This window comes from Chaetodon auriga, chromosome 2, assembly GCF_051107435.1.
Source record: "Chaetodon auriga isolate fChaAug3 chromosome 2, fChaAug3.hap1, whole genome shotgun sequence".
NCBI lineage: Eukaryota > Metazoa > Chordata > Actinopteri > Chaetodontiformes > Chaetodontidae > Chaetodon > Chaetodon auriga.
Genome location: NC_135075.1, coordinates 12,018,683 through 12,030,937, shown reverse-complemented (window position 1 = coordinate 12,030,937; position 12,255 = coordinate 12,018,683). Strand labels below are relative to the sequence as shown.

The 12,255-nt window shown below is 41.9% G+C and overlaps 1 protein-coding gene across 1 annotated transcript; it reads right to left on the bottom strand.

The window, feature by feature from the left end:
* Positions 1-634: 634 nt before the first annotated feature.
* tgm2b (transglutaminase 2b) lies at positions 635-11,663 on the bottom strand. Its single transcript, XM_076741487.1, has 13 exons — positions 11,556-11,663; positions 8,208-8,387; positions 6,965-7,183; positions 6,142-6,260; positions 5,556-5,684; positions 5,225-5,402; positions 4,921-5,053; positions 4,489-4,592; positions 4,142-4,381; positions 3,518-3,793; positions 3,068-3,228; positions 2,620-2,756; positions 635-1,735 (listed from the first exon to the last, which is right to left on the bottom strand). Exons 1-13 carry the CDS (start codon positions 11,563-11,565, stop codon positions 1,585-1,587), a joined length of 2,037 nt encoding a protein of 678 aa, XP_076597602.1. The 5' UTR covers positions 11,566-11,663; the 3' UTR covers positions 635-1,584.
* Positions 11,664-12,255: the final 592 nt, after the last annotated feature.

Sequence of the window (12,255 nt, the reverse complement as noted above, 5' to 3'; positions counted from 1 at the left end):
ATGTTAATCACTTTTTTTTTCTCAATCACAGTTCAACTTTTATGGAGTTTATCACCTGACTCATATTCTGCTGTTTGGTGTCTCTAAGTTTGATCTATTTTTTTCATTCAATCCATGCTTCCTTAATTTCTCATTTATCTTCACTGTGTATTGGAGAATTCTGTACATGATAGTGAGAGTGTGGGTAAGCCCTCTCTCTGTAGAGGAAGTCAGTGGTTTGGGAGCACAAACTCATTGGTTTGCAGATCCTTGTGCGTCCTTAATGTGAACTACATGGCAAAATTCCATTATATGGTATTCAACCTAATACATGTTGTTGATGCGAGGACAATAGACGTTTTTCTGTGTAGCCTTTTATATACTTTAAAATGGTAAAAGGGTGCATAATTCAGTTTTGACTTTCTCTGCACCATCCCAGCATTAGGCAGTAATAATTCCAACAGATGCAACTGTTTATTATACTGAGATGAATGGTTGTGTGTTGCAGGCCGCTGCTGTGCAACGCAAAGCTTTCGACACAAGGTCTCCAGCCTTGTAGTAAATACTTGCAATGACTGTTTGTGGCCAGAAGAGAGCAGCACTTCCTCTAACTGTAGGAAAAAGAATCACACTCGCACACATGGTGATTTGTTTTAGGCTGTAGTTGAAGATTGTACAGAGTGGCACTGCAGCAAGACAGATTTCACAGTAATACCTTTTCAAACAATGTGACGTGTCCTCGGTACGAGGATAGAAGAATTAGGATTTGATGGAACTCTTTGAAATGAACACAGCATGTCATTACCGTATCCATACATATGGCAGAATATGGTGAAACACTGAGATCAGCACTTATCCTGGAGGTGGAAATGCTCTCCATACTACTACTTTCTACTGCTACTGAGAAATTTTGGCTAAAGAATTGTTGGGTTGCAGCTATCAAAGCTGCGTCACTTGATCTCTTAAGTAAATAATATATTCATCATTATTTTACCCGAGCAGCCGATGATATATTCATTGTGTACAACATCAAAGTGAAGCAACGTCAAAAAAACATGCCAGATGCCTCATCACCTTTGCTGTATGTATGCAAAAAGGTGCAAATTAAACATCTACACATTGCATCCATGACTCTCAGTTGCACACATTTTGTTTGGCAAGATCAAAGATTGTGTGAAGACAGTCTGACTGGTTGAAACATTGTCACAAAATAATGAGACACGTTTAACAATTCTTTTAATTGTAGTGCACTGAAAAAGTATTTTTTTAAAAAATAGCACCTAAAACACTAATCATCACTTCAGAATGTGAGAAGAAACAGTACATATTCTGTGTGGAAGTTTTGTATGCTCAGATATGATTAGTCTGACTGAGTATAAAGCCCTCTCAGGTCACATTTAAATATCTGAAGCTCTGAATAAAAACAGATATACGAAAGCCATTTACAGTGAGCTTCTAAAGCATTTGACCAGAGAAGAACTTGATGCATCAAAGACTGTGGGAAAAAAAGGTGCATTTGCTAATCTTTCCATGGCTGAACAGTTAACAGTTCTGAAGAAAGAGTGAGAGAGCTGTCGTCAAAGGGACTGCGAAGGTCGAAAGGCTTTATTTTCCAATAATGACATTTCTGTAGCCTTTGACGTGACACAACTTGTTGCTGTCGAAGTCGACCACCAGCTTTCTCAGCCCAGAATGGGTGGGAGTGAAGTAGATTTTCACCTTGGCATCTTCCCCAGGACCCACTGAGGAGCCTAGCCTGTGGGGTAAATATTTAAATATTACATTTGTGACACACACAAGGAGGGTTCTTATCACAGCCAACTGATTGAAAAAATATTTAGACAATGGATTACAACTGACAAAGCACTCCTGACAGTTCTGCCAATGTACGGAGACAATGCAGATGGAGCTTTTAGAAGTACTCAGCAGAACAGTGAAAGTTACTAATAATAACAGTTTTTCATCTGTCTCATGCAGCAGAGGTCTCGCCAAGCAAAAGCACTGAGCCTGAAATCATGGAGGCGTCGACACATCAAGCATAATCAGTGCAGTCAGGATCCAAAGCTGCTTTTATGTACAGTAATTGATTGGATACTCCTTACTTTGCTCACTGAAAGAGATCAAAGTCTACAAATACATTCATGTCGTTGAGCGAAAACAAGCCATCTCACTGGGATTTCATCTGTGCCTGCCCCTGAACACCACTGTGATGTAGTTTCTCTTAACCAGTGGGCTCCTGTCCTGACTAAACATGGGCACATCCAGCCAGACATCTGGACACCGCTCCACAGCCAGCGCAGTAAAACAGAAAAGAAAATAACACATATCTCAGTTTGGAATTCAAACGGAGCCGAAACATTTCCATTAAACAAAATTGATGATTTTCCTTCAAAAGGGTAAAAGAAGCCCATTTGTTGTTCTTGTCAGAACGGCTGAATAACTTGTGTCCGTGAGCTAATTTGTTGCTCTATCTCCTCTCTGGGATTTTGAATGTTTCTTGCTTCTTGCTTTAAAGTCTGCATGCATGCCCGTGCCTTCAAAGAAGTATGCGGAAGTTGTGTTACAGCTTCTAGTTTATGTCTGGTCAGCTGGTGCTCTGTGTGTGACTAAAGCCTAATCATTTCTGGGGACTCATACAACCTTTCAGAGATGACGCGTCCCCCGGTGAGGTTGGCCCCCTCGATGCTGAAGCAGCAGTTCTCCAGCGGCTCTGGCAGAGGGTTTTGCAGGGTGATCTCGGCGGCCAGCTTCCGATTCTCCTTTGGCTCGCCCAGGATCTGCAGAGCACAGCCACCGCTTGGTGTTAGTTCATGAAAGCTTTGGGCCGAGCTTTGTGTATACACACTGTAGGCCCTTAAAAGGTTTTCATGACTAACTGGCATGATTCTTTACATTTTAGCATTTCTAATAAATTGGTTGTCAAGGTGGTGTTTTGGACTTTGCATTTGCATTTAACTGGACTTTGCAAACCTAATTCTTTGCCAGCATTAGTGGCGAGTTGTCCATCTATAGTACTGACATTAGCCAAAAGTTTTACATATTGTCTCTTTTTAACTCCATATCTCTTGTTGCACGTCATTGTACTCACTCTGACTTTGATTTCAGGGTTGTCCAGCACAATGTTTCTCACTGCCAGCACTGGCTCTCTGGTGGTGTAGTCCAACAACAGAGCTGCCAGACGGATTAAGTTGTCCTCCGTGAGCAGGCTACCGTACTTAGAGTAGTTCAGCCTCAGTGGAACTCGCCTCTCTGAAGGAACACATACAACATATTATTACATATTCACAGTCAGTGGTGGGATGTAACCAAGTACATCAAGTACTACGCTTAAGAAAATATTTGAGATATAAAGAACTTATGAAATATGTTTTATAATAACATTTTACATTTATGTCTGAGTAATAATAATCTAATGATATTTAATAGTATTACAGTCACAGGGGACATTTTTCGCTTTCAGTACTTCTACTTTTAATCATTTAAGTACATTTTGCAAACAATATGGAAATTTACTTGGCCACATGGCCACTCGGCTCACCTGCTCCTGGTGAGAGTTCCACATTGAGCAGATCTTTAAAACCACAGTTCCCTCCCAGGAACCCACTGTAGGACAAGGCGCAGGATCCAAACACCAGGCGGCACTTCTTCTCGCTTTGTGTGTTGTTCGTAACCACAGCGAACACATCGAAGTCGCAGCCCTTCCTCATGTCTGATGAGACCTTGATAGTGAGGTGTAGGCCTTGATTCTCCTGCTGCTGGAGCAGCTTGTTTTGATGGTTGGCTTTCTTGAAAGTCTCCCGCTCTTCACCCGAGCCTGCCGTTACGGAAGCAACAAATACACATGCTGAATAAAAGAAGTCTCACAATTGGCAACTTTAAGTGTTGCTTCGCCGACTTCTAGATACTTAACATGACAGATTTTCTCCTTAAACAAAGGAAGTTAAGAGCTGATTTTGTGTAAATTAAAGGAGACACAAACTCTGATGAGAAATGGAAGAATTTACACAGCAAATGAGGCTGGTATGCAGAGGAGGTTCATATCTGCTACACACAGTCATGTTTTATGGCGTGCTGTAATAATGTTATTTATGTTAGGGATCAACTGAAGTGATGTGTAGTCAGGTGTGTTTATATGTGCAGTATATCCAGCAGGCAGCTCTACCTTCAGGGTACTTGTAGAGATGAGTGATGTCCTCTCTGTGGTCACTGCCCACGCTCTTTGTGCTGATCTTTTGGCCCACCACTGTAGCGGAAGTGACTTTCGATGTGCTGCCATCTTTTTTCTTCATGAAGGTGTTGACGTCAGCATTGACCTCGGCAAAGACGAAGGGGGCATCGTACTTGAACATGAGCTCGCCCTCCTTGATGGCCCTGACGGGGACGGGGCCACAGCAGTACACTCCTGAGGCGAGGGAACAATGTAGAAACAAAGGTGATGGAGCAACCTTGGTGAGGATTCGCCTTGATAAAAATGGCCTCATGGGTTCTTCTGTGCAGAGTATTCATTACCTTCACTTTTCTCCTGAGGTGTAGGGTCACTGGCCTGCCAGCCATTAAAATCCAACCTCAAGTCAGGCCTGGTCATCCAGCTCTCCACCCAACAGTGATAATTCCTACAGATTAGACACACACCCTCAACACTGGATGCACTTTCTGTTTTGGAACTTTAATGAAGACATCTAATAACTGGACGTGCTCTGATGTCATCACAAAAACTGCAGTAAACTGGCTGACTTCAGTTGTGTAATACTCTACTGTCAGGATTAGTATGAAAATCACTTCCATTGCAAACTGCATGTTCAAGTTTACACTTTCAAAGAATTCACAGTATCTCTCCTCATAATGTATTTTTATATACCTTTTACCAGAATATATAATGTTACATTAATCCTAGTACACTGCAAAACCCAAAATACACACATAAAACATAAGAAATCTTACCAGATCATTTCTCTGGATTGAATGAGATCTCCATTTTCATTGATGTAGCGTTCAATCACCAGGTTGTTGTTGCTGTCGTGGGCAGACAGGAAGTTGGTGATGACTCGGCAGGGGATGCCAAGGGCTCTGGAAACTAAGAGGGTATAAAAACAGCTTACATGAGTATTGTGATTACTAAGAGGAGGAGCAAAATGCATATCATAACTGTGTGTTTACATATACGGTGTTAGGCTGTGTCTGTTTGAGGCAAATCGAGTGTGTTTTCCAGTGATAGGCCACAAAGCTCCTCTTTGTCCTATCTTACTTGTACAGGCCACTGCAGCAAACACCCAGCACTGTCCGTAGCGAACAGGCTGGCAGGCTTGTTTGTCCCAGTTGCGCAGAATCTCCACACTGCCCTTCCAGAACATGGGGCTGACACCTCCGTCATAGCCATCTGTCCATTTTCCCAGCAACACGCCTTTGTCATCATTACAATTCACCTAACGAAAGGAAAGGACTGTAAACCCTTGTTTCATATGAAATCCAAGCTTTTTATATCACAAACACACATAACCCTATCTAGGCAAATAAAGAGGCAAAGCATATCTCTTTCTAAACAGAGAAGTGGACTCAGATACAAGAAAACGACTTACCATGGCACTAAGCACTCTGGAAACATAGATGGGATTTCTCCTCCCTGAGCAGTCTTTGCCAGGATTATTCAGACATTTAGGATTCATATCCAGAATCCTCAGACAGACATCCAGGATTCCACCTTCAAACTGCACAGAGAAAACAGGTATTACTGCTGATTAGTTGTCTGGCAGCGATAGAAATTTATTGGTGGACAAATAATCAAAAGTGAGATCCGAGGTTTAACGTCCTTTTTGGAAACATTTCAACAAAAACAGCTGCAGACACAGTCATTTAGATGGGCCATTCTGCCGAGCTGTAAAACTCAACAGCTGCACACGTAATCAACTTCTAATGCCAGGCTAACTCTATCGGATTTCACAGGCAAGACACCTTATCAGACTCAGACTGCCCATTGTCACACATAAATATCTCAGTTCATTCTGGTGTCAGATGTTCAGAAATTACTGCACGTTTGCAGTTATGTAAGTGGACATTTTCCAGTTATCATAATAAGCGTGAACTCTGGCACAATGCGCGCCCAGTTGATGACACTATGTGGGTGAGATGAAGTCGGCCTGACAGCATCACTGTTGGTGTTGGTACCTGGCCAAAGTTCCAGGGAGTTGGTATTGGATGTTTATAGCTGCCTTTAAAGATGATTCCATCCTGAGATAAGACATACTCTGCCAAACTCTGCTCATCATCCATGTATACTGCATCTCCTGTTGCCAAGATACATCACAAAGAATACAGTGAATGCCCTCGTACATGTGCTGAGTGAAACATGACTGTATTGTCTAGTATTGGTTTAATTGCTTGGAAAATAAATACATCACCCATTCCTACAGGTGATGGAGTTCATTCATAGCATTTTAATAGAATTTGAAACTTCCACTTGACTTAAATGAATAGTTTGTCATTTTGGGAAATGCCCTTATTTGCTTTCTTACCAAGAGCTAGATGAGAAGATCAATACCTCTCAAATCTGCTCACTCAATATTAAGCTACAGCCAGAAGCTGGATATTTTAGCTTAGCGTAAAGACTGGAAACAGCTAGCCTAGCTCTGTCCAAAGTAACAAAATCAGCCAACTGACAGCTGCAAGTTCACCCTTCAACAACTTTTATTTTATTTGCTGACACACTCATGATGAATGGTATTGATGTTCTAATCTGACTCTCTGTAACAAAAAAAAAAAAGAATAGTCATATTTCCCAAAATATTGAGCTACCACTTTTAAAAAATCATGCAATGATCACTGAGCTAAAACTGCCATCCCCCTATATGACCCCCTCAGCAATGCTTCTGAGTAGCTCCTGTTCTAAACCCACTGTGGAGGGAAACATGGTCATCAAAGCACTTCGTAGCATAAGATCACTGCACACGATACGCTACATGACAGTTTGACGTATGGTCTGTTTACCCACCTGGGCACCAGGGGTTAAAGAGCAGGACAAACTCAACCCGCCCTGATCGCCCCAGGGTCAGGGTGTAGCGGCCTATTGGTGCATCAGGGGCAGAGCAGATGGACAGGGCCACCGTGTCCCCGGGGGGGCTGGTGACAGCGGCGCTCCAGCGGGACGTGTCAATGTGGGCAGACAGGCCAAAGGAGGCCCTGGTGCCATACTGCTCAGAGGGTTGGGGACCTGCATGTAATAGTGAATATGGTTAGAGCCCTGAGACTACATGTGAGAAACAGCCAAGAGAGCTTGCTGAAACATTTGTGTCTGGGGAATGGAAGCTCACAGGGGATATTTCCACTGTATTCCCAACCCTGACTAAATTTAGTTCAAACATCTCTGGAATCTCGTCTCATGCGTGGACTGCGTAACTGTGAAATAACACCTAATTATGACCAAAACTGATTGGGACGCAAGTCTCCCAAAGCGTGAATTCCTCCACATCTTCCAGCCAGAACAGCCAACTAAACCAAAGGCAGTTTTTTTTCATCACATCCTTCTCACTGGGTGGGATTAAGGGTCCTGCTCTAAACCTTTCAAATATACTTGACTTTGAAAGTTTGATAATGTTATCTATGATTATACACATGCTTTCCTGCTGGCAAGCGACACTTCCTGTTTAAAGAGCTGGATTTGATAGCATGTAAGAGCCGTCTTATCTTACTCTACATGAGAAGTTTATCCAAATATGAACTGAGGAGAGGCGACAGATAGTTTTCAGTGTTTTTCTCATGTATTCTGAGGGCAAATATATGATAAAACAGTGTCTGGGGCTTCCAACAATACCCAGTCTAAGGCCATTAACTCCTGTAGAGCAATAAGGGAGGAGCTGAGGTTAACAATGGAAAGAACAACAGAACAATTCACAGCTACTGTAAGCGTGCTTGCTGTAAAGGCCTGCGGCAGTATCGCTAACCACCGAACAAGGGAAAATGACTTCCCTTTCCTTTCCACCAACATTACCGCTACTTTCCCCTCTCATCTTTGAAATCACAATAGCTAGCAAAGAATATAAGGTCAGACACACAGTGTGGGTTCCAATGTGAACCTCACTTCCTGAACGAGAGCACACAACCACAACGTTTTACCTTCATGCTCTGTTCATTACAGGATCATTAAGACACACGTTTTGCATGTTGTGAAAGTTTTGTTAGTTTACTTTAGCAATATTCTACACGTGTGATGTAAAAGTAAGGAGGTAAAGCGGCACCTGTTTCTGCCACACAGTCAAGAGAGCTGACTCCTGGTTGGTAGTTTCCAGAGCGGAGGTACAGGCTGATTGTGAACGGCTGGCCTCTCCTGACAATCAGACGATCTACACCGTTGAGATCAGTGCGATGGTCGGTGTTGTTGAACTCACACTCCAGGTTCCAACGATCAATGTCCAGAGCTTAAAAGAAGAGAGTTTCAAAAACACTGAAAAATGTAATAATAAAGTTTTATGCAGCGGAAAATGCTTTACTACTGAGAATTTACATGAGGAAAAGACATAGAATGAAGTTAAATACAGGAATAAAATGCCATAATTAACATAAAATAGAGTAAGATGGAGAGTAAAACCCACTTGATAGTAAAAGTAAGAATAAGGATAAATACAGAGCATGCACAACATAAGATGGAAAATAAAGCCCACTGAAGTAGAATAATTAAATAAAGTCATCTCTATATCTCTGAAATACACAACATAGATACAGCATCATCTTACAGGCTGAGTACATGAGTTGCTATCCTTTCAACATGACAGTGACTTGAGTAAAATGTGTGGGACTCCTCAGTATGCTACAGTGTTTTTCAAATGGTAGAGACAGATTTATTGTTTTTTTTATTTAGTTTTTTTTATGACAAAGGCATAACATGCTGCATCCAAAGCAATTAAAGATTGTTTTAGTACGTTCATTAAACTGTATAGAACATGTACATCTGTTTTGGGACATATTCTTGGCTCTTGTTTTAATTTGAAAGCAGAACAATGTGTTTATGAAGCACTTCAAAAGCCACAAAACAGTCTTGATGAGGTGCAAGTTGTAAAACGTATAGCTGTGTACAGGATAAGGGATAATTAAAAGGTACAACAATCACAAATAACTTGTCTTTATGGCAGACTTGTGGTGAATTAACAGGAAAACTGTGGTTAACGAGAGTCTGGATTTCTTCATGTTGTGGCTGTGAATGTGATTTTCATATTTTCTAAAAGTGAAAATAGTAGTGAAAGCAAACTGCCGTCTATGAAGGCTGTATGTTTAAAAAAAGGAAAGGTCAGATGGTTGTAAAGGTTTACTGTTTGATCATCAAAGCAAATTCTGTGGACTCTGGAATAAAACTGTGGAGTGCAGGACACTCGCAGTCATCCTGACGGTAAGAATCATCTTGTCTCACAGGGCTCTCTGTATGGGTTTAACAAGAGGTAAACATAGACAGAAAGTCACTCCCTGTGAAATGTGCAAACACACCACCACTCCTTCTCTCCAGGGCGTGTTGTGACTAAGAATCCCACCCTCTGATTTCCTGTTTGTCGGAAAAGTTCGAGTCCCCTGAAATAATGCCTCCATGGTCCTCCCGTTGCCTTCACTGGCAGGGCTGCTCCACGACATGACAGAAGGTTAACCTCTCCCTTTATATGAGGAGGTGGAGGTGGTGGTGTCAAGGCTGGGCTGGACTTGGGCAAACTAAGACTAAGTGGCAAAGACTTCCTGCTGTTTTACATGACATCCACCAGGGGGTTCATTCCTCAGTATTTCTCTGATGTTTTACTGATTTTGACTTTAGTTCAGTTTCAAATTCAAGACATGTTAGTGTTTCTAATGGAGGCAAATGCCTTAAAGATGATAACGCCACCTTTTCTGGGACAGCGGGAGATTGTAGTCAGAGGATTATGAGGGCTTTGCCTGTGCATACTCTCCAGTCTTTTAGCTCACATTTGATCTGTGCAAATATCAATTATATATCAGCCCTGAATTGGGGCTTGAATGCCTTTTAACAGCTTATTGAAGAACCATCTGGAGAAAGAAATATCTCATTTGTGTCCAAGAACTTTTTGCCTTTTCCTTTTGAAGAAACACCAGTTTTACTGAACTTGAACCCCAAGGCAAGAGACTCCAATAAACCAGATCCTGAGCTGACGGGATGTGAAAACCATTCCACAGCATAATTACACACGAATGTCTGCGACCCAAAACCTTCAGAAACAATACACTAATGGTGCAATGTGAAAATGACATCATCCTCTCTGCTGCATGACTTGAAGCAGCACAATGCTCTAATATGAAATGCATGGACAGAGATTCTTCAGCCTTGACCCTGGATTCCTCGCTAACCTTTACATAGCGTACACGCCCACACATTGCTCCCTCTTTACCAACCATGACCACAGCACAGAGGGGCAGTCTCAGTAAGCAGCACCGGGGCCAGCATAAGCCTTATATGGAAATTAAAATAAAATGGAGCTAATGTCAACTGGGTCATAGCCGGAACAGTAAACACTGTTTAAGTTCTGGAAAAATAAACATGCAAACTCTCATCAGAAGTGAAAGGACGTCTCAGTCTTGCAGGTGACACCCGTGCTGACTTCAGAGCTCCATCACAAAGACTTTCAATTTGAAGCAAATGCTTGGACGTCTGACAGATGGAAAACAAGTGAAAAGGATTCATATGCTGTTTATTCTACGTGCAAATTCTTCAGTTGTTTTTGTTCATTTTTGTGTTTGTGTGTATTGTGTAGCTTCTCCTTGGTAACATCCAGTTACTATGAAGATTAAATATACCCAATGGTAAAAGCATTTCTGTTATGACCTCAGTTAAATTCACATGTTTTCCATTAAGTACACACTTCATGAAAAGTGCATACCTTTTCTACCATAAAAACGTCCCACAGATATTTTTGCTCCACATTCTGCCGACACACAGGTTGACAACAATTTCAACCTTTCAAGTGATTTTGAGCAAACATAGAGGCTTGACTGGGAGGTTTTGAACACCTCTGCATAAAGCAAACTATTTGGAGGGATTTCTGTGTGCCTGTAAAGATAGCAGAAGTTAGCTGGCGGAGGCTCCAGCTGCTCTCAGCTGCCATTCGAAGTGTTAAGGTCCCAGAGGCCACAATCATCGGCTCAAACATGAGGGTGAAACATTTTTTTAGATGCTTCAGATCCTTGGTGAATGTGTGCTTGACTGCTGCACTGAAACCAGCTTATGCTGAGTGATTCAGTGTGCAGGCTGTGATAACTGTCACCTTCTTAGACATCCTGTCTGCAGCATGCTTACTGACACCTGTGTCCCAGACTCAGTGAAAGTTTGCCCTTCCTGGTCCCTTACATTTAAAGTTCCACTAACAGAAAGTAGGAATAGGAAACAGTGGGGAGAAAAAACAGCAAAAACTCAGAGGAACAGATGAATGTACATTATGACACTATGAATGGACATTCATGTACTTTTAAGCATTTAGCCAGCTATAAACTCCCATCCAACTGTCCAATTAAATCTTTTCCACTTTTCATTAAAATATCAGAATCAGAAAAATCGCAAACTGCTTCAAAAGAAAAGCAGTCGCTGCACAGCTTACCTTGAGCCATGGCTGCTGCTGTGTTCTTTGCCTAAACTGCGTTTTCAGTGAATCTTCAGCTCAGAGGGGGATGTTGTGTCCCTCCTCGTCGTTATCTCGCTCTTATTTGTAGTCCTCCTCGTGCCGGTCCAGTCAGTCTGATGGTGGGCGTGACGCACGCACGCACGCTACCCACCCCTGAACAGAGCGCACGCTTCCCGCAAGCGCACACGTGTTGATTGTATTGATTCATCACAGGCTGCCCGTGTCACTGCGTGGTTTCCAAAGAACAAGTCCACTCATTGAACTTTTTGAGTCGATCTAGCGGAATATTACAGAAGTGAACGATATCTTCTTTACCTGGAAACTAATGTTTTTAATGATGAGACAAGATAAAACAAATCGTATTTAATGTGGTTGCACGGAGATGATGGAAGCCATAAGCAGGTTACTGGTAATTCAAGATTAAGCAGTATTATTGAGTTCAAAAATGTAAATTAAACTAGTAAACTAGTACTGTTAAATGATCGTTTCACTGAGGTTCAGGAAGGTTACCCAATCCTTGATGAGGTTGGCATTACTCCTCATTTTCCTTTCGTCAGCAAATCCCGTGAAGACACAAAAACCGAAAGTGATTAATCCTACTAACAAGTGTTGTCTGTCTGTGTTCAAAGCCTGAAGCTTGTTGTTTTTGGATAACAATAAAACATAATCCACATGA

What these genes read in the sequence shown, in the direction of transcription:
- tgm2b (XM_076741487.1), bottom strand. An exon ending in TGACTGTGTGGCAGAAACAG is followed by an intron (nt 7,184 to 8,207) that starts GTGCCGCTTTAC and finishes TATTACATGCAG; the next exon opens with GTCCCCAACCCTCTGAGCAG. An exon ending in GGACGCGTCATCTCTGAAAG is followed by an intron (nt 1,736 to 2,619) that starts GTTGTATGAGTC and finishes TTTACCCCACAG; the next exon opens with GCTAGGCTCCTCAGTGGGTC.